Below are 23,550 nucleotides of genomic sequence, written 5' to 3' on the forward strand. Positions count from 1 at the left end.
GGTCGCTCCCCTCATCTATCACCTCCTAGCACAATTATCCTGTGTTTTCAACATGGCCATATAGTACTGCCATTGTGTAGTATGTGATCTACATGTAAAAAACCGCATGTTCCCAAGCTAAAAGCACTCATGGTAAGTACTGAGTCCTAGTTTCTGAGAAGAATGTTTTTCTACTCATGCAGGCAGAAATATCTGATCCAAATACAGTAGCATAATGTTCAAAAGACAATGGTTTTCTTCATGGCTAACAGTTCTTTGAGGGAATAATTCTCCCTTGCTATTAAAAGTTATAAATCTTCACAATTATAAAATGAGGGCAAAAATAAACTACTGAGTAAATATGGTGGTTTTATCTAAAAACATTTACAAAACATAAATTGATTCCAAAGAGATATTTACAGAAAGAATACATTTAATAACTCATTAAACATTTATTTTGAAAAAAGTAGGTAATTCATTAAAATTAAACATTTCTGCTCTATAGAAGATGCTGTTTAGAGAGTGAAAAGATAAGCTACAAAGTAAGAAAAAACCTCTTTCGGACAACATAAATCTGATAAAGGAGTGGTATTCAAAATATTAAAAAAAAACTTTTAAAATCCAAAATAAGAAAACAAACCTTTTATTATTTTTATTTTTTTTTGGTTAATTCTTTATTTTTTTTAATTACTCAAGTGAATTTATCACATCTGTAGTCGTATAATGATCATAACAATCTGATTTCACAGGATTTCCATCCCACAGCCCAAGCACATCCCCCCACCTCCCAAACTGTCTCCTCAGGAGACCATAAGTTTTTTTGAAAGAAAACAAACCTTTTAAAAAGGAGCAAAAGATCTGAATTGACAGCTCACCAAAGAAGATATCTAGATGGCAAATAAGCAAATGAAAAGATGCTAAACATCATTTGTCATTAGGGAACTGGGAATTGACAATGAGATACTACTACACGTACATTTGAATGGCTGAAATCTAAGGCACTGACAACATCAAATGCTGAGGAAGATACGGAGCAACAAGAACTTTCATTCATTGTTGGGAATGTGAAATGGCACAGCTGCACTGGAAGACAGTTTGCTAAGTTCCTTCTAAAACTAAATAAATTCTTACTGTATGATCTAGCAATCATACTCCTAAGTATTTATCACAAAGAGATGAAACCTTCCACCCATAAATAAAACTTGCACATAAATGTTTATAACAGTTTTATTCATTAAACTTATAAGCAATCAAGATGTCCCTCAACAGATGAACCAATAAACTGTGGTACCAAAAGACAATAGGGTGTTAGTCAACAATAAAAAGAAATGAGGTATCAAGTTACAAAAACACATAGAGGAAAGTTACTGCATACTGCTAAGTGAAAGAAGATTCCAACTATACTGCATTCAGGAAAAAGCACAAGTATGGAGATAGGAAAAAGATCAAGGGTTTGGGGTGAGGGAGGAAGGGATGAATAAATAGAGCATAGGGGATTTTTAGGGCAGTGACACTATTCTATATGATACAGTAATGGCAAAATTCATAGGAAGAACACCACCAAGAGTGAACCCTAATAGAAATTATGGACTTTAGTTAATAATAAATTGTATCAACATTAGCTCAACAATTTTAATAAATATATCACAATACTGCAAGATATTAATAATAAGGGAAACTGGAAGGGGGGTGAGAAGGTAAATGAGAACTCTGTATTTTCCATTTGTTTTTCTGTAGGTCTAAAATCTCTCAAAAAATAAAATCTACTAATACAATATACATATAATTAAAAATGCTGTGTATGAGATAATTCCTAATACTAAAGCTGACATTTCAGTAATGTAGAAGAAAAAGTCCTAACTTTTCTTGTGAGATAAATGTTTGGAGATAAGATTTCCAAATTTAGTCCTTTGATAATAGAAAATGATACTTTTAAAATTTTGTACACAGATACTAGAAAAATAGGGTCTTAAGCATGTATGCCCTAGTTTTAGGGGTCATGTTTTAATTGGTGACCAACTATTTATAAATATTTTTCTTTAGAAATTCTTTAATTGATATCTTCTAATACATTTCCAAAAATTTTGTATAAAAATGTCTCAAGGGGAGTTCCCGTCGTGGCGCAGTGGTTAACGAATCCAACTAGGAACCATGAGGTCGCGGGTTTGGTCCCTGCCCTTGCTCAGTGGGTTAACAATCCGACGTTGCCGTGAGCTGTGGTGTAGGTTGCAGACGCGGCTCGGATCCTGCGTTGCTGTGGCTCTGGCGTAGGCTGGTGGCTCCAGCTCCGATTTGACCCCTAGCCTGGGAACCTCCACATGCCGAGGGAGCAGCACAAGAAATAGCAAAAAGACAAAAATAATAATAATAATAAAACATAATAAAAAAATAAAAATGTCTCAAGAGGCAGAAATTGGTTATTAATTTTATTCTTTAATTCATTTCTTTTTGTCGCTTGTATGGGAAATTACCAGTTTTTAAAATTTTTAACTATGAATATCCTCTTCACTTGGGGCCTTAAACTAAGATTCCTTTAGGAAAAAAATCCCTGTTATCAAAAAAACTTACAGATTAAATGGAGATGCTCCACCCAATGAAGTGCAGTTGAGGGGGCCCTAGGATTCTCCCTACTGTGTACTCCTATGCCCTGACCTTGAGACAACCCTGAGGAACTATGCTGCTTTTAGAAACAGTTTTAAATTATTCTCTAAAATAGAAATACTTTTCAGTTAGAAAATCACTTCCCATCAAATTTTCTGTTACAGTTATCTATCTTTCAGCTTCCACTCCAAAGTCCCTGATGCTAATAAGGCTCAGTAAAATGGAATAGCAGTGTTTAAGCTGAGGGTAGACTAATGTAATAGAGTCAATAAAATGTGTCATGTGATTTGACTTTAACCATATGAAAATGTAATTGCATATAATAAAAAGACTGGAAGTCCTTTTAGCAAACTGTAAATATATTTATATTCATTGGATGTTTTTTAATGCAAAAATTGTTGGTATAGAATAAATCTTTTTTACTAGGAACCTTGAGATCTTCAAGTATCTTGAAAATCAGCAGAAGAGGAAAGGTAAAGTGTTAAAGAGCAAGACAAACTATAGGAAGCCGACCTGAATACTTATGTTTTCTTTTCTCTTTACTTTTTTTATATAACCCAAAAATCCTCCAATTAAGAGATTCATTGGAGGAGTAATTTTTTAAACAATGCAGATACTTCTGGGAGTGATCTTGATTATTTGTCATTATACAGTAAATTGACTTAGTCAGATGGTTCTCCAACCAAATGATTGAGACTGTCAAAAAAAAAAGGGCTCAGAAAAGTAAGTCTAGAGGATGCTAGGGGTGGGGCAGGAAACTTGGAAGCTGAAGGGTAAAAAGTTATATTAAGAGATAAAGTGAAGACAAAGTGTCTAATAATATAGTCTTGCAAAGGACTGGCTCCGTGCCTAGAAAAGGAAAAACAAAACCTCCCTTTTTCCTTTGGTTGGCTCTAATAATGTACATTCTTCTGCTTCCAGGATCTAAAACTAGGGTGTAATACATTTTAGGGGACTAGCTTGGAAACTATCCACCACTGCTCTGGAAACAGTTCCAGAAATCAATGTACTTTGAATTCTTAAGAGGCAAATTAAGTAAATTTTTGTCAACGAGGAACTGCTTATACTCATCTGATTCTCAAAGACAATTCAGGATGATATTAATGACTATAAATTAACAGAAATCATCTATATTAGTTAGAAAAAAAAAAACCCAAATAAAACATGACCCGTGAGGTGCAATAGTTTTTGTCTTAAAACTCTACTTAAAAGAGATACATGCACCCGCATGTTCACTGCAGCACTATTCACAATAGCCAGGACAAGGAAACAACCCAAATGTCCCTCAACAGATGATTAGATTAGGAAGATGTGGTATATATACACAATGGAATACTACTTAGCTACAAAAAAGAATGACATAATGTCATTTGCAGCAACATGGATGGAACTAGAGACTCTCATACTGAGTGAAATGAGTCAGTAAGACAAAGACAAATACCATATGATATCACTTATAACTGGAATCTAATATCCAGCACAAATGAACATCTCCACAGAAAAGAAAATCATGGACTTGGAGAAGAGACTTGTGGCTGCCTGATGGGAGGGGGAGGGAGTGGGAGGGATCGGGAGCTTGGGCTTATCAGACACAACTTAGAATAGATTTACAAGGAGATCCTGCTGAGTAGCATTGAGAACTATGTCTAGATACTCATATTGCAACAGAACAAAGGGTGGGAAAAAATGTATACATGTAAGAGTAACCTGACCGCTGTGCTGTACAGCGGAAAAAAGAAAATTCAAATAAAAAAAAATAGTTTTTCTCTTAAGTCAGCTTGGGCTGCCATAGCACAATACTGGGGGGGGGGGGGGACTAAAGAAATAGAAACTTATTTCCTCACAGCCGGGAGGCTGTTAAGTTGCTAATCATGTACCATTACAGGAAATTCCTGGTGAAGCATCTCTTCTTGTCTTGCAGACAGTTGAAAGTATCACAGTAACTTCACATGGCCTTTCCTCTGTATATGCAGCAGGCCTTTTAGGAGCCCACCTCATCTATTCATTAATCCCAAGTTACCTCCTTTTCTTATATGCTCTATCTCCAAATACAATCACACTGGAGGTTAGGACTTTAACATATGAATTTTGCAGGAACAGAATTTAGTTCATAGTAGACTCTTTAAAAAATTAAAAGCGGGGAGTTTCCATTGTGGCTCAGCGGTAAGGAACCTGACTAGTATCCATGAAGACGTGGGCTCAATCCCTGGCCTTGCTCAGTGGGTTAAGGATCTGGTGTTGTCACGTAGAGCTTTGATGTAGATCACAGATGTGGCTTGGATCTGGCATTGATTGCTGTGTCTGTGGTGTAGGCCAGCAGCTACAGCTCTGATTTGACCCCTAGCCTGTGAATTTCCATATACCATGGGTGTGGCCCTAAAAAGACAAAAAAAAAAAAGAAAGAAAGAAAAAAATTATAAGCAATTACTATCAATAAAAAGAGGAAAGAAAACTTCAAACTTATTAGGTACTACGATCTTTTTTCTTCAGTCAACCTGTGGCTTCCTCTGTAAAGAACATAAAATGGGAGCAACATTCTTTTATTCTAATTGAAGTATAGTGGATTTACAATGTTGTGTTCTGCTGCACCGCAAAATGATTCAGTGATACGCACATTCTTTTTTTAAAATATTCCTTTCCATTATGGCTTATCATAGGTAATGAATATTGTTCCTGTGCAATACTGTTGGACCTTGTTGTTTAGGGAGCAGTATTCTCTTTCATTGCATTTTTTTATGACTATAAGTGTGAATTATATGTTTGTTTGCTTTTTTGTTGTCTTTCGAGGGCTGCACCTGTGGCATATGGAGGTTTCCAGGCTAGGGGTCTAATTGGAGCTACAGCTGCCGGCCTACGCCAGACCCACAGCAACACCAGATCCGAGCCACATCTGCAACCTACACCACAGCTCACAGCAATACCGGATCCTTAATTCACTGAGTGAGGCCAGGGATCGAACCCGAAACTTCACGGTTCCTAGTCAGATCCATTTCCACTGTTCCACAACGGGAACTCCTGAATTATATATTGATCATTTAAAGTATTGCCTATCAAAGAAGAAAACATACAACCTTACTGGTGATTAGCTTATAAAGCACAATCAGTTTACATAGGATCTGTATTTAAACAAAGCTTTATAGACCTAGATGGTTCAGGTCAACTGATTCTTCACACACCTGTAAAAGTTATGTTTAGGGCCCTAAGAGGTCCTCAGGATATATCACCACTGGGGTACAAAAATAAAACTTCAAAACAACAGAGAACCTAGGTACATACTACTTTATGCTATAAGATATTATAGAAAAATTTATTATAATGAGACTTGAGGGTACTGATTACAATAAACCACTTGGGAAAGAGTCCAAGTTATGCCCACATTAAACTGAATTTAAAGCTGGAGATCAGTTAAAGCTGGACTTTGATGTGTTTCAACTTGCACACAATTTATAATATTGCATTATAAATTATAATGTTACATAACTCAAGTCTTTTACTTACTTGAGTTATTATGTTCCTAAAATTCAATTATTGATTTCCAGTTTTATATTCATATGAATGAAAACATATTAATGTAACTTGTTTTATATAATAAATGTTCTAAAATTTTGTAAAAAAATTTTTAAAATACATAATTTAAAACCACTGAGTGGGTTAATGATCCGGCGTTGCCGTGAGCTGTGGTGTAGGTTGCAGACGCGGCTCAGATCCCGAGTTGCTGTGGCTCTGGCGTAGGCCAGTGGCTATGGCTCCGATTCGACCCCTAGCCTGGAACCTCCATATGCCGCGGGAGCGGGCCAAAGAAATAGCAAAAAAAAAAAAAAAAAACACTGAGGATATAATTTACTCACGAAACTATCACAATAGGGTACAAACTAGACATGGCAAAAAGTCTTGATGTGCTGGACACAGCAGGTGCACAATATTAATTTCACAGCATTTATTACACTATAAGGAGCCCATAAATAAAAATGGTAGATCAGTTTCTGTGAACCCATGCATATGTGCATATTTCACGCCCATTATGACCATTTCAGTTGTATAATAAGAAAATTCACTCTGAAATGACAACTTTTGTATTCATCTCTCCCTATCTCTTATTCTGACTCAGGTTTATTATACAGAGAGGGGAAAAAAAAGAAAGAAAGAAAGAAAGAAATGCTAGGGACTACTATTGCTCAGAGTGTTTGTCTGACTTTTTATATTTTTAAGAATTCTGCTAAGAGGTTAATGCTAAGCAAACTAAATACAATTCTTGGTTTTAAGTATAAAACCACTCCTTAAGGATTCTTTTGAAGTGAATAAAAATATGCCAAAGGGCTACTTTTCTACTACTGAAAGAAGGTCTTGTCCAAATGCCAAAACAATCTTATTTTCTTTTTTTAATTCTGAATAGAAAAAATAACTAATTTATGATTTGGTATATCCACAATGGTAAAAGTAGCATAGATTTATACCTAAGGACTTTTTTTTTTTTTTTTGCTTCTAAATGAACAGAAGAACTTTCCTACAAATATAAAAGGAAATTCTGTATTTGTATATTTTCCAGATTTTAAGCAAAAAGAGACCTATTATTAAAGAACACCAGAAATAATATTTGGAGGTTAAAAACATATGTTAAACAAAACAAAAGAGAGACATGAAAAATTTAATTTTTTCTACCTTTTTTTTCAAGTCTAAGGCAAGGTTAGATTCTGTTTTTAAATTTCTAAATCATAGTAGAAGTTATATTTAAGAAAAATTTAACGACTTCATTGCAACTCTGAACAACTATTTTATAGAGTTTTAGTAACATTTTAATAGAATGATACCTTTGAGAACTTGGAATAACTGTTATTTGGGGATGAAGAATGAGACCATCCCTATGTCATCATCAAACACTGAATGACAAATATTCAGTGCTTTTGTCCTTAATGTTAGATTTCTGAGCCTGAACACTCAGTTTCAGTCCAAAGTTAAAACGAAAGGGCATAGTAATTAGACATGCTTATTTTCTAAATGATCATTCTAGTAGAAATGCTAGGTTCACTATATTTTTATTTTTTATTAATAAAACTTACATTAAAATTAAGTTATATTCAAGGAACTAACAATTACCCTAACAAATATACCAAAATAGGGATATTATGTAGACAGTTCATAAAGAAACATTAGTTTTATATATGTGAAAATAACAAGTAGTATACATTTTAACTTATTTATTTTTATTTATTGTTTGCTTTTTTACCCACAGCATATGGAAGTTCCCAGGCTAGGGGTCCAATCGGAGCTGTAGCTGCAGGCCTACACCACAGCCATAGCAATGCAGGATCTCAGCTGCGTCGGCGAACTACACCACAGCTCATGGCAACACTGGATCCTTAACCCACTGAGTGAGGCCAGGGATTGAACCTACATTCTCATGGATACTAATCTGATTGGTTTCTGCTGAGCCATGACAGGAACTCCATTATACATTTTTTAAAAGGGAAAAATAAAAACAGGGATTACAGATGTTTATAAATATAAATCAGCTAAAGTAAATACTACATGTAACTACGAAATATAGTTTGAATTTAAAGAACACACCATCAAAACTAAAAACATGACACACACATGAAACACTCATGAGTATTCATAAAATCTAAGGTAACAAAATAAGGAAAAATAAAGCACATTATAAATTCTTTATATTAGAGATGAGTTAAATTGATTTTGCTGATTTATAAAAAACAAAACAAAATGATTTATTGAGCACTTACCATGTGTACTAGGATAGGTACACACATGTACTTATCTGAATCATTTCACCTATTCTGGAAAACATATCTATGAAGTATAGACCACTATCATCATTAACATTTAAGGAAACTGGTCACAAGCTAGGAAATGGTCAGACCTGGCATTTGGATTTACATCTTTCTCATTGCATAACCCATTTGCTTAACCATAGTGCTGTTTCACATAGTATAAACTGTTCCTAAAAGAAGAAAGTTTTCACTTATACCGGTGGCATACTTTTCATGTACAGATTAGGATTATTATTAAAATTTGGCCTATCTTTGCCTCAAATAACCAAACAAAAGTATCCAACTCTACTAGAATCTACACTACAGAATTAATAGCATACTTCACACATCTTCTTAAAATCATGAGCTCCTTTCAAGTTGGTAGAACTCTCCAAATTTATTACTCTTTTGAAGATGAAGAAGCATAGATTAAATGTTTATACAAAAATTCTGGAGAACCAGGCTAAGTCAATAGACTGAGAATTTGGAAGAGGAGAAACAAGGTGGAATGTTAAAATGCTCAAATCAGCATTACTATTGGCCCGAATAATCTTTCATAGATACATATTTAGCCTGGATAACAGGCTTGGGGACCAGATTATCAAGTAGGTTCTGATGAATTTGCTGCCTTGATATACTGCTTCTCTTTATAAAGGGGCTTCAGTACTTTATAGTTTCAGTAATAAAATGCTATATTAAGTTTGTTGCCAGCCAGCCTCCTATTCAACATCCATTTCCTTTCTGACTAATACTTCTTGTAATCTGATAGCAGTTTTAAACACCTGGCAAGGAGTCAGTACTACAGGTATGGCAGCACAAGGTGTTCTGGAGGATAATTTACTTTGGAGTAAACATCCTATCTAGAATAGCCTTCAGGTAAGCTGAATTAAGGCTCTTTTTATTGCCAATTTAAGTAGAAGTTCAAGTTTGGAAATATAGAGACTGTTATGTTTCCATACACTGGAAGTTTTAAACACTAGAAGTTAAAATGAACATGAGTTTTGTAACTTTACTTATTTTCCTAACAAAGAGTTTAGGGAAAAATGTGCTGAGGCCTATTTCCATTTTCTAAGACTTTTAATCCTAATACCTCCAGAATTATAGATAGGGAACTTGACTAGCTATTCTTTAGGAAGGTGAAAAGCAGAAAAACTAAAGGTATCAGAAAAAAAAAAAAAAAGAAAATCACTGGGCCTCAATTGCTGAGTAAGTAAAACTTTCATTTCCGTTCAATGGAAAATTGTTAAAGTTTACTAAGGAGAATTTTATTAAAATCTGAATTCTAAGTACTTTCAGAAGTGTTCAAGATTCCCATTCCTCTAGTGCCATGATTAGCATTGCTCGGCTACGATAGCATGTGTTTAGAGACACTGACCACCATCCCAGGATCCTAGGTTTCTAGAAGCATTATAAGGAAAACAAAACCATGTTATATATCCTTGGAGGTCCAGCCCCTAAGGAATTCCTTATACAATTAATCTAATCTATGACAAGTATATAATCACCCTGATTTTTAGCACTAGAAAGGATCATAGACCACAATCCCACTCCCTTATGAAAATATGAGAACTGACTCTAGAGATTAGCAACTGATTTGGCCAAACTAATACTGTAGTAAGTAGTCAGGATGGGACTGAAGTCTAGGTTTCAGTCTTTATCAGATGGTAAGAGGAAGGGAGAGGGGTGGAGGGCTGGCTCAAAGAGTCTAAATCTCTACTTTTAGTATATTCTGATTTTTGCTCTGGGAGGATTTTATCATGATTCATATACAACAGGGTAGCTACATTTCAGCCATCACAAACCAAGCTGCAGAAACAAGGTACCTGCTCTGGGAGCTTATATTCAAAGTTACAAGTGATAATATGGCTCAGAAGACATAATCCACTTGACTTTTAATATACTGGCCATTCATATCAGGTGCTGGATCTCATGGCAGGTTTAATGTGCTGATGTTGTATAAAAGGCATCTTTAACAATCCCCATTTCTCTCTTTCACTGAAGATTTTTGTCCAAGGGCTCATAAGCAAATCTTCAAGTCACAGAACGTTTATCTACTTGGAATTAAAATCTAAATTTGTTAGTTTGATGAATACATGTCAACTTTATATGAGGTGTGCTTGTAGGTACTATGAAGGATATTTAAGGGTACATAAGCCAAAAATGAAACAACCCTGTACAGATGTGAGGGTTGTACATACACAAGGATGCCCAGCTGAGGGGGTGAATAAGGACTTAATGAACCAGGGAATTTCATGAAAGTTCATGTTCTGCTTGACAAGCCTTTTGCCCTGGCAGGAATCTGTCACCAAGTGGTGTAAAGGGGCACCTTTTTCTAATTCACAGGAAGGGGAATTATGTGGTGGCTAGGGGTCAAATCAGAGCTACAGCTGCTGACCTACACCACAGCCACACAGCAACACAGGATCCGAACCGTGTCTGCGACCTACACCACAGCTCACGGCAACACCAGATCCTTAACCCACTGAGCGGGGATCAAATCCGCAACCTCATGGTTCCTAGTCTGGATTTGTTTCCACTGCGCCATGATGGGAAGATTTGTTTCCACTGTGCCATGATGGGAACTCTGCCATTCATCTTTCAATAACACAAATCTGATAATATTTGTTACTAAATTCAATGGCTCTCTACTTCTTAAAGGAAAAAACACGTTCAGATGATGTCCAAGAACATATTTGTCTGACATACTTCTCCTGCTTTATCACCTACTATTTCCACTTGCAGATTCTTTCTATTCATATTTCTACCTTTAATTGAATCTAGGACATACTATGTTCTTTTATGCATCTCTGCCTTTCTATATGTCAGGGAAGCTCCCTTTCCAAATCCTTCTCTACTTGGGAAACTTCTATTGACCTATTAAAACTCAGATCAACTATTTCCTCCTTCAATTCCAGTAAACATGGGTTACTTCCTCTTCTTTCTCCTATAGTATTCCTCACATCATTATGTCATGTCACATAAACACATATATAGAACTTAGTGTTTATATGTCTTTCTCACTTAACTGAAGATCTTATTCACAATACCCAGGAAGTAACTTTGAGTGAATAAAGAAAAAACATAGTTCTTAACTTCAAGTAGCTTCAATTTCTGTGAAGTAATCTTCAAGAAGTACATCAAGGTAACTAAACATAATAACTGTAAGAAAAGTACACATGCACACGAAAAAGATGTCTCATATCTGCTGTTTACTTTGCTAAGTTATTGTCCACAAGAGCAGGCAAACCTTTATCAAAGATTCAGATATGTCAAAGGGAATTATGAAACATTTAAAAGACTTTTCTGTTGAAGAGTATGATCAGTACTTCGGGAAGAGTTGAAAGATCTGGTTTCTGGTCCTGGGTTTGTCACTTATTTGCACTGGGACTTCAGACAAATCTACAGCTTTTGCTTGGCTCTAGTTCTTCTGCTACAGCAGTATTCCCATAGAGTTATGTACCCAAATAGATAATCCCCCCATAAGTTTAGAATTAGTGTCACTTTAGGAGTTCCCGTTGTGGCATAGCAGAAACAAATCCAGATAGGAACCATGAGGTTGCGGGTTTGATCCCTCGCCTGGCTCAGTGGGTTAAGGATCCAGCATTGCTGTGAGCTGTGGTGTAATTCACAGATGCGGCTTGGATCTAGCGTTATTGTGGCTCTGGCATAGCCGGCGGCAACAGCTCCGATTAGACCCCTAGCCTGGGAACCTCCCTATGCCGCGGGTGAGGCTCTAAAAAGACAAAAGGCAGAAAAAAAAAAAAAAGAAGTGTCACTTTAGCAAATGTTAAATTGCATTTTTGTTTCATTACAATTACTTAGAATCAACACATAAATTATCCATCCAACATTAATGGCCACTGATTCAGTGGACATATCGGTTGTTTTGCTGTACTCCAAAAAATACAAAACCTGGTTTCTGCCATAGAGAATCTTAGAGTTTGTTTGAGGGGATAAGAGGCAGCTGCTTATGTTAAAATAACTGCAAGGAAAAATATCCTAAGAGCTAAAGGAGTTCAAGAGGGGAAGCTATTTCTGGGTGGGGTTATCATGATGATTTTATAGCAAAGCAGTGATTCCAGTAGGCTGTATAAGCAAAGAATACTTTGAAATTCAGGGGTACAGATACAGAATTTTATTTTACAAATAAAAACACACACCACAGCAACGCCAGATCCAAGCCGCGTCTGTAACCTACACCACAGCTCATAGAAATGCTGGATCCTTGATCCACTGAGCGAGGCCAGGTATCGAACCTGTGCCCTCATAGATGCTAGTCAGATTCATTTCTACTGGGCCACAATAGGAACTCCAGATACAGAAATTTTAGAGTGAATACACAAGAAAGAGTGGAGAGAGAACAAAGATCTCAGATAAGAATAGACCAGCTGGCAATAAGAGCACGTTTTCATAGGGCAGTTTCTGATTAGGTGAGACAAGCAGACTGCAGGTATGTCTATAGGAGGTTGCTAAGGCCTGCAGGGCCCTGATTCACTTGAGATGGGAACACTGCTGCTAGCTGCTCTCTAGGAGCACTACACAGAGAGCCTGAGGCCGGACCAAAAGGAGTCCAGTTCTAGGATCTTTGGTCCTACCACAGATGTGTTGTTAGGCTGGTCATATAAAGAGTCAATGCTGCTAGATTCTAGTACACCGATACTGATTTTAGATTAAATTAAACAGTCAAAAGAGGCCTCAGGAGTTCCCGTCGTGGCGCAGTGGTTAACGAATCCGACTAGGAACCATGAGGTCTCGGGTTCGGTCCCCGCGCTTGCTCAGTGGGTTAACGATCCAGCGTTGCCGTGAGCTGTGGTGTAGGTTGCAGACGCGGCTCAGATCCCGTGTTGCTTGCTGTAGCTCTGGCTAGGCCGGCAGCTACAGCTCCGATTCAACCCCTAGCCTGGGAACCTCCATATGCCGTGGGAGCGGCCCAAGAAATAGCAAAAAGACAAAAAAAAGAAAAAAAATGAGGCCTCATGTAGGAAGAGTACAGATATCCAGCATGGTTATAACTGTTCCTTCTGCTTACACTATGTAGGAGGAAAGAGAGAGAGAGCTCTAATCTCAGAAGGAATATTAATCAGCAAGAGAGAAAAGTAATTTAAGTCTCTCCCTTTATTAGCTATAATAGCTCAAGCAAAATGAATAGAACCTTTCTCGAATTAATTAGTAAGGCACACTAGAAGGTGATTTTTTTTTTTTTTTTTGTCTTTGTACAGCCACCCCTGTGGCATATGGAGGTTCCCAGGCTAGGGGTCTAATTGGAGCTGGAGCTGTTGGCCTACACCAGAGCCACAGCAATGCAGGATCTGAGCTGCGTCTGTGACCTACACCACAGCTCATGGTAATGCCAGATCCTTAACCCACTGAGTGAGGCCAGGGCTCGAACCCACATCCTCATGGATTCTAGCTGGGTTTGTTAACTGCTGAGCTATGATGGGAACTCCTGGAAAGTGATTTTTTTTAATGTCAGGCTGGCATGAAGACCTTGAGCTATTTATTAGACCCAGGAGGGCCTAGACTACAAAACAATTCAGGGCAAGACACATCACTTTAGTAAAATAGAGATAAACTAAATTTACATGAAGTTAAAGCTTTTTGAAAAATTAATGGGAAATGTATTTGACCCTAACAAGTTGCTTTAGAAAGACTTTCTAAAGCTAGATTCATAAGATGACCATAAAAATCACCAGATTAAGTAGATTTTTACATTTTCAAGAAAAGGGTAAGAGGCAAATTCAATTATTATTTAGCTTTTGGATAAATTATCTGGTCATTGAGACAATGTAAAATTGTCTTATAGCAGCATCATCCAATACCGCACAAGTAAATATAAATACTGAATAATAAAAGAAGGAAAGGATGAAGGGAAATAACATTTATTTTCTCACTTAACCCTCAAAACAATTTCAGTCACATAGATGTCTTACAAATGAGCAAACTGAGGTTTGAAGAAGTTAAATAAACTAGTCTGAACCCACCTGAAAGAAAAGACTGAAAACTGTATTAAAAGACTACTCAACTGCAACATTAAAATTCTTTTTTCCCCTATTTTAGTGTCTCTCTTGAAAGTTGATTTCTCAAATCTTGATATTTGAAAAGCTGTGATTGCCTCTATTATTTATAAAATGTATAGCTAACACCTGGCTCTTAGGTATTTTGTCAGTTTTACTTAATGAAGTAATCACTAAAAGAAGGATAACATCTAAATGCAAATAAACATTCAACCCAAATTTTACAGATATTGTCAGTAAATTCCTATCCAGGGAGGAAAAATGATGTATCTTATTTATCATCTCTGTTCTCAAGCACATGGCACATGGGTAATGGGTCCAGTTATGGCTTTCATGTGCAAGTTTTTGTGATTTTTGATGTCCTGTTGGTGGGTCAAAGTTTCCCTAAAGTAATGAGGATAATTTGATATAAGACAAATAAATGAAGTGGAATCTGCTACAAATAACTTAAAAAACAAAAATCAAAGCAAAATAAAACAATAGCTATAACCAAAAAAGACTGCTTATTTCCTCCTGAACTGTGTTTTTCCATTAACTGGTAGCTACAGCCAAGAGGCCAAAGACAATGAGGTTCTGGCCACGGGGGAGCAGCAGACGGCAGAGATGGCTGAAGGATGCTGCCTGTTTCAGGCTCTCCTTAGAGGCTGCTCCCTAGTGACCACATTCCCCTTTCAGCTGGCGACAAACTTCCTCTTAGGACTCTCCTGAGGACTGAAAAAAAAAGCCTCAATTCTCTGTACACCCTCTCCAGGGAGGGAAAATGGAGTAACTCAGAGGGGTATAAGGAGAGATTTCAAACATTAGGCCTCTGTAAGCATCTATGGAACAATGCTGACTAGGCAAAAGCACCAGAAAATACTTTAAAAAAGTAACCCCCCATCCCAGTCTTCTTATTAATGAGTGCTAGTATCATCTCCATCTCAATCAATTTTTTTTTTTCTTTTTAGGGTCACAAGTGTACCTGTGACCTAGACCACAGCTCACAGAAATGCCAGATACTTAACCCACTAAGCGAGGCCAGGGGTCAAACCTGCAATCTCATGGATACTAGCTGGGTTCTTTACAACACTGAGCCACAATGGGAACTCCACCCTTACAACCTCTCAATTGAAAAGAAAAAAATACTCATTGCAGTTAAACATTTTATTTTCTAAAAAACAGTGTTAGCAATTTCCTCATTTCTGGCTCACTTGAATAAATTCTTATTGATATAGATACTACTGTATCATCAAATAAAATTAATTTAATGTAATATTGAATATACTACTCTCCTGTGAAGACAACAGAGTCAACAGTTTCATTTTTATACCGAAAGTGGTCATAGAGACACTCCAACTCTGAAAAAAAGGCTATGCCTATAGTAGGGTACACTGCTACAAGAGGGTTCCTCTATGATAAATGAGGAGAAAGTCTATTTTTCCTAAATGTATATTTTTCAGTTTATTAAGCATTTGCTAACTTAGTTCTCTGCTGAAGGATATGGCCTTGCTGAGGGATGAAATAATTAGCTACATTAGTGGTAAAGAATTGGGCCTGTAGGAGTCAGGCGACTGTGTTTCAAGTTTGAATATGTTCTATTTAAAAACCTATCAAAACCAGTTTCACCTTTCAAACATCATAGCACCATTTTTGTTCTCATAGAAGGAAATAAGACAAGAGAGATCTTATACTTTATGTGAAGTTTAATATGTCTTAAATTTCCTATTAATTTTAAGATTTTAAAAAATACTTCTCAAACAATAAGGCACCTGTGTGAATTACCTAAATATTCAGACCAACGCCTTCATTCAAAACAAAAAATGTGGAACAAATCGATCATGCCCAAGTTGAAAAACCTAGAACTACAAAGATGTGGCTCTGGAATAAATGTCTCTGAAGCTGTAAGAACACACTGATTATAATTAGGATCACGGCAGGATACCTTTCCCTCACCAAAGCATTATGGGACACAAAGCTGTAAGTCCAGGGATAGAATTTTCTGCTACTTTCTCTGTGACTGTTTTTAGAAAATCTGACATAGAAATTAATAAAAATGAATGTGCTTATATTTCAGATTGAATAAGGCATGTACTACATAAGAACTAGCAAGCTGGTACAATAATTCCTGGCACCAAATGAGTTTTTTCCTTTCAGCCAGACAGGACCTCATTGGCTTTGATTTTTGTTTTGCATTTCTATGTTACTACCATGAATTACTTCAAAGTGAGAAAGGCCTATTTATACCTTACTAACTGCTCTTCCACTTCACTCAAGTGAAAGATTTATGGTTTCTTTTCCTGGCTGTTTCCTGTAAACCGACATATGTACAGGATACCAGCCCTTGGTCTCATATCAAAAACTAAATTCTAGAAATGCTAGAGCAGTCAGTTAGCAGTAAATATATGTTCATTTCAATTTAATGGATGGTCGTGCCAATGAGATGGTAATAAAGATTATCATTTCAGTCAGGACTTTAAAGGTGAATGCACTTTACCTGCTTCTCAATCTACTTTCTATGTGGATCTCCCTGCTGTCTCTCCCCCACAAAGAGAATTAAAAAATTTAAAGGGGGAAAAAATCAAATATACATAATTCATAGTTGAAAAAAAAAACAATGAGTAAATTTGAGATTTATTTTGGTTGTTGCTATTAGCTATGATGGCATGCTATACTAAACCCAATTCCACATGTAAACTTACCTACAAGACTCTCTGAGTACCACTGATGATCTATTACACATCGATCTCTTTGGTTTTAATGAAGACAGATAAAAATAGTAACAAGCAAAACAGAAGGGGAGTCTCAGTCTGCTGGATAATTCAGAATGAAAAGAATCTACAACGTCTTAAGAAATATTAATTTCCCAGTACAAACCTGTATCAGTGGTATTGAAATGATATTTTTGTGTTGAAGAGTATAGTCCAATTTTTTCTTAAGAAATACATGTACAAAAGCTGCAAAATTATTTTAATGGCATTTTATTCTATAAATAAAAGCAGCCTAAGTAAAGAGTTGCTAAGGAGAGAAAAAATGTTTATCTGCCATACTTAAAATTTTCATATTCTCACAGAGATCTTGCTGTTCTTGTTGAGAATATATTTTTACTATTAAGGGTAAACTAGCTATCTCTTCTATGGTTTTTATGAGAGAATATTTGTAGACTAAGACAATTTTCCAAAAATCTTAAAAGATAACAAAATCTCTTTGCCAACTCTTTGGTACTTCAGAGTGCTTTCAGGATATCTTAATCTCATTTTTATGATCTCTATAAGAAAACAGTAGGGAAAGTTGTGTATCATTTCCATTTGATAGGTGAAGAAATCAAAGTTCAGTGAAGTGTGTAACTGGTTGGAAGCTTCTGTGTCAAGAAGCCCAAAAGAAGAAACTTCTAATTCTAGTTCAGTGTTTTCTCCTTTATATTATGCTACGCATTTTGAGAAATAATAGGAGCTAGGCAAAAACAATCAAAATATAATAGAGGCCAAGTGAAGTGTAATTTCATTTAGTGATTACTTGTCATATAGCATATATCCTGTTTTAATATTTCTTTTTTTTTTTGTCTTTTTGCCTTTTTCAGGGCCTCTCCCTCGGCATATGGAGGTTCCCAGGCTAGGAGTCGAATCAGAGCCGTAGCCGCTGGCCTACGCCAGAGCTACAGCAACGTGGGATCTGAGCTGCATCTGCAACCTACACCACAGCTCACGGCAACGCCAGATCCTTAACCCACCGAGCAAGGCCAGGGATCGAACCTGCAACCTCATGGTTCCTAGTCAGATTCGTTAACCACTGAGCCATGACGGGAACGCCAATATTTCTTAATATATAGTTATTTAAAACAGCTGGCATCAAGGAGTCTTTTTCACTACTGACACCCAAACCACCATTTTTCTTCCACCAAGGTATTTTGAAGGGAGTTATCTTACCTCTGCTCCTGAGTATGTATCTGTTTGGAGGACGAGTTCATTCAGATCAACCTCTTTACTAATTGGCATAGAGTGAAACTGCAGGTTAAATATTTCCCTTCTTGTTGCTGCATCTGGTAAAGGCACATAGATGATTCTATCAATTCTTCCAGGCCGCATCAAAGCCTATAAGGAAGATGGGGCAGTATAGATTAACCAAGCTCAGACTTGACATTCCTTCCACATGAAAGGTACACAAGGAAATACGATGTTTAGAATCTCATGAATAACTTACCAATCTCATAATTAGTAAATAAAACAAATACTACAGATTCTATAATCTATTTCAAAGACTCAAACAAATAAACAACATCAGAGTACTTCTGAAAATAGAAAAACAGTATTTCTGAAAGGCTTTTTGCTCCTCAACAACTGTCAGGTTAGTAAAAGATGGCTATTCTTTTTTAAGGAAATGTGTATATGACTTGTATTCACCATATCAAAAGATTTTTTTTGGTAACTTCCTGCAATAACTCTTAAAATATGTGCTAAGCTGTTTCAGAAAGCCCTCAAAATAGCACAGCTCTGATCAAATAATACTTCTAGAGCTGATGGTAGTCAAATGAACTTTCCTAATATTTTACTGGAGGCTAATGCCTAAATTATCTTAGAGCTAATGAAATCATCAATTCAGAAAAACATTACTGAGCATGCATTATATACCAGACATTGTTCTCGGTACTAGGAAATAGCAGTATCTATGAATAAGGTAGATATATGTAAAACTGAATGTTGTGATAGTTACACATGTCTGTGAATATACTAAGAACCTTTGAATTTTATTTCATTTTATTTTATTTTTTGTTTTTTGAGGGCTGCACCCACGGCATATGGAAGTTCCCAGGCTAGGGATTGAATCAGAGCTGTAGCTGCTGGCCTACACCACAGCTGCAGCAATGCCAGGATCCGAGCCACATCTGTGACCTACAACACAGCTCATGGCAATGCTGGATCCCTAAGCAACTGAGCGAGGCCAGGGATCAAACCTACATCCTCATAGATACTAGTGAGATTCATCTCCACCAAGCCATGACGGGAACTCCTGAATTGTATTTTTTAAGTGGGTGAAAACTGTAGCATGTGAATTTTGTCTCAGTAAAAGCTATTTAAAGGGACATGGGCCTAAAGTGCTTGTGTGTTAGGGGCTAGGGTAGCTTTTAGTTGGGGTAGTGAGAGAAAGCCTCTCTGAGGAGGTAACGTATGCAGATACTCAAAACCGTCACCCATACAAAGATCTGGAGAAAGAGCATTCAAGGTAAAGGGAACATCAAGTGAAAAGACATAGATCATTGGTACATTATAGGGAAAGGAAAAAAAAAACCCCAATGTATTAGAAACAATAAAGTGAAAAGACACAGGAAATGAGGTTAGAGAGATAGACATGTGCAGATTATAAGGCCTTAAACAAGGTGGTAAAGAGTCTGGATTGAATTCTATTTGCAATGAGAAGCAATCAGAAGGTTTTAAATAGGAAGGTAAAATGATAAGATTTACAGGAAAAGATCATTCTTGTGGGACAAAAAGTGCTTAACATATGCGTAATTAGAGTCCAAGAAGGAAAGAAAAGAGAAATGGGGTAGAAAATATTTAAAGAAAAAGCTGAAAATCACCCAACTGGTAAAAAATGAATAAATCATACAATTTGGAAGCTCAGTGAACTTCAAGAAAAACATAAATCAACCATAATAGAAAAAAATAAAAACCGGAAAAAAAAAAAAAAAAGAATTTCAAGCAAAAGAAATACAAAGAAAACCACACATGAACACATAACAGTTAAATTGCTAAAAACCAAGGATAAAGAAAATATTGAAAGCTGCCAGAGGTGAATACAGGGAACAATGATTTGAATCACCAGTGACTCTCAGTCAAAACAATGAAGAGCAGAAACCAGCAGAATATCTTTAAAATGCTAAAAGAATAAAAACATCATCTCAAAATTCTATTCCCAGTGAAAATATCCTTAAATAATGATGGGAAAAAAGTCATTTTCAGATAAAAGAAAACCAAGGAAATCTGTTTCCAACAGATGTACAGTACAGAAAAGGCTAAAGGAAGTTTTTCAGGTTGAAGGGAAATGACACGAGATGAAAAACTGAATCTTCAGGAAGAAAAAAAGAGCATCAGGAATGAAATACCCCCAAAATGTAGACTCTTTATATTGCCAAATACATTCTTTTTTGCTGACATAATCAGAAATAGCACTTAAATATTTAGGAGATACTCACTTACAAATGGTGAAAAACAGCACATTTCCACATTTGTACTTAAGAATGAATATGGAGTATCCAGAAAGAAAGTGTGATAGAAGTAAATACATAAAGTAAAAAAGAACTCAGACATTAACTTTTTTTAATTATAAAAACTAAAACAAAACTCCCAGATCCTGAAAATGCAGCTGGGACCATACATAGAACAGTATAGAAAATATAAACATTGAAATCTCATATTTGCTCTGTGGGAATTAGTTCTTAGGAAACTAGCACGAAAAAATGATGATATTCTGTGAGTAATAAAATGTCCCATCTCTTACCCAGGAGTCTCACGTCTTTTGTCAGACTCTAGGAAACTGTCTCAGGCTAACTTGTTAGCTTTCAAATAGGGCAAAGTCTCAGAAACTTGTTCTATTTCTTGACATATATGTTGCTAATTAATAATGAAGACGCAAAATATAGAAAGCAAAACTGATAGGATTAAAAGGACAAATATATAATCCCACAATAATAATAGGAGATTTTAACACTCCTATTTTAGCAACTGATAGAACTAGAAAACAAATCAGTAAGATAAAGAGGATCTAATAAGATTGCCAAACATCTTGACCTAATTGATACTTATTAACAGGCCACTATACCCAACAACTATAGAATACACATTCCTTCAAAGTACACTTGGTATATTCACTAAAACAGTCCATATGATAAGCCATAAAACAAAACTCAACAAATTTAAAATGACTGAAATCCTACAGAGAAGAATTTTAAGAATAAGTTAGACATGATTAAAAATAAGACATAGGAAAACCTCAAACACATGGAAATTAAACAACATATTTCTAAATAAATCATAGGAAAAAGAAGATATCAAAAAATTAGAAAATGTTTCAAGTTGAATGATAATGAAAATCTAATCTATTAAGATTTGTGGAATATAGTTAAAGAAGTGCTTAGAGGCAAATATATAACTTTAAATGCTTATAGTAGAAAAGAAGTCTAAAATCAAAGTTTCAAGAGTAAGTACAAGGAAGGAAATAATGAATATGAGAGCAAAAATTAATGAAATGGGAAACAAGAGAGAAAAATCAAGAAAGCCAAGGGTAGGTCCCTACAAAGATTTAAAAAATTGATTAAATGCTAGCTAGACTAAACAAGAATAAAAGAGAGAACAAATCAGCAACATCAGAAATGAAAAAAGACCCACAGCCAATATAATACTCAAAGGAGAAAAGCTGAAGGCCCTCCTGCTAAAATCTGGAACAAGACAACTCTCACTGCTTTTATTCAACATAGTATTGGAAGTCTTAGACATAGCGATCAGAAAAACAAAATAAATAAAAGGTATCTAAATTAAAAGAGAAGAGGTAAAACTGTCACTATATACAGATGACAAGATACTTTTTATAGAAAACCCTAAGGACTCCACACACACAAAAAAATTACTTGAACTAATTGACAAATTGAGCAAAGTAGCAGGATACACGACTAACATTCAGAAATAATTTGAATTTCTCTACACTATCAATGAGATATTAGAAAATGAATATAAAAAACAATACCTTTTAAAATCACACCCCAAAAATTAAAAACCTAGGAATAAACCTGACCAAGGAGGTGAAAGATGTATATGTTGAGAACTATAAAACATTAATCAGGGAAATTAAAAAGGATTCAACGAAATGGAAAGATATTCCATGCTCCTGGGTTGGAAAAATTAATATTGTTTAAATGGCCATACTACCCACAGCGATCTACATATTCAATGCAATCCCTATCAAATTACCCATGACATTTTTCACAGAACTAGAACAAAAAATCCAAAAACTTATATGGAACCACAAAAGACCCAGAATTGTGAAACCAATCCTGAGGAACAAAAACCAAGCAAGAGGCATCACTCTCCCAGACTTCAGACAATATTACAAAGCTACAGTCATCAAGACAGTGTGGTAGTGGTACAAAAACAGACATACAGACCAACAGAAGAGAATAGAGAACCCAGAAATAAACCCAGACACCTATGGTCAATTAATCTTCAACAGAGGCAAGAACATAAAGTGGGAAAAAGCCAGTCTCTTCAGCAAGCGGTGCTGGCAAAACTGGACAGCAGCATGTAAATCAATGAAACTACAACATACCCTCACAAAAATAAACTCGAAATGGCTTAAAGCTTAAACATAAGACAAGAAACCATCAAACACTATAGAAGAGAACACAGGTAAAAACATTCTCTGACATCAACCTTACAAATGTTTTCTCAGGGCAGTCTCCCAAAGCAATAGAAATAAAAACAAAAATAAACCAATGGGACCTAATTATACTTACAAGCTTCTGCACAGGAAACAAAACCATAAAAAAACAAAAAACAAAAAGACAAACTACGGAATGGGAGAAAATAGATACTAGGTACAAATTACGCAACTGACAAGGTGCTTAATCTCCAAAATATACAAACAACTCATACAACTCAATAGCAAAAAGAAAACAAAGCAAAACCCAATCAAAAAGTGGGCAGAAGACCTAAACAGACATTTTCCAAAGAAGACAAATGGAAGGCAAGCAAGCACATGAAAAAATGCTCTGCATCATTTATTAGAGAATTGCAAATATACATATATATATATATATGTACATGATTGTGTCACTTTGCTGTACAACAGAAATTGACAAAACATTGTAAATTAACTAACTTCAATTTAAAAATTTTTGAAAAAGAAATTTAAAAAGGGTTATCATCATAGATCCTAAAGATAGTAAAATGATAAGGGAATATTATAAACAATTTTATGACAATAAAAAAGAACTAAATTCCTTAAAAACATTCGGTTACAAAATGGACACAAAATAAAACAGCAAATCAGAATAGCTTTACATTTAATTTTTTCAATGGAACTGAATTCTTCAAAAAATTTAACCCATTATGACCAACCTTCTTATTAGGAAAAAATATAAGCTCAGATGGTTTCCCTTCTGAATTCTACCATAGAAGAAATAACATAAAATTTATGCTTTTTTTCCTTTTTACAGCTACACCTGT

The 23,550-nt window shown here is 35.7% G+C and overlaps 1 protein-coding gene across 3 annotated transcripts in view; it reads right to left on the reverse strand.

The window, feature by feature from the left end:
* Nucleotides 1-23,550, reverse strand: part of SPATA5 (spermatogenesis associated 5) — a 320,569-nt gene that overhangs the window by 49,276 nt on the left and 247,743 nt on the right. For 2 of the 3 annotated variants that reach the window (XM_047798607.1, XM_047798608.1), the window contains exon 15: nt 18,262-18,426. In XM_047798607.1, the coding sequence (XP_047654563.1) occupies nt 18,262-18,426 (165 nt within the window). Of the gene's footprint in view, nt 1-18,261; nt 18,427-23,550 lie in introns of those variants that run through there. The other variant, XR_007137477.1, reaches the window with a different exon arrangement.

Source organism: Phacochoerus africanus, chromosome 10 (assembly GCF_016906955.1).
Source record: "Phacochoerus africanus isolate WHEZ1 chromosome 10, ROS_Pafr_v1, whole genome shotgun sequence".
In the NCBI taxonomy this organism is placed as follows: domain Eukaryota; kingdom Metazoa; phylum Chordata; class Mammalia; order Artiodactyla; family Suidae; genus Phacochoerus; species Phacochoerus africanus.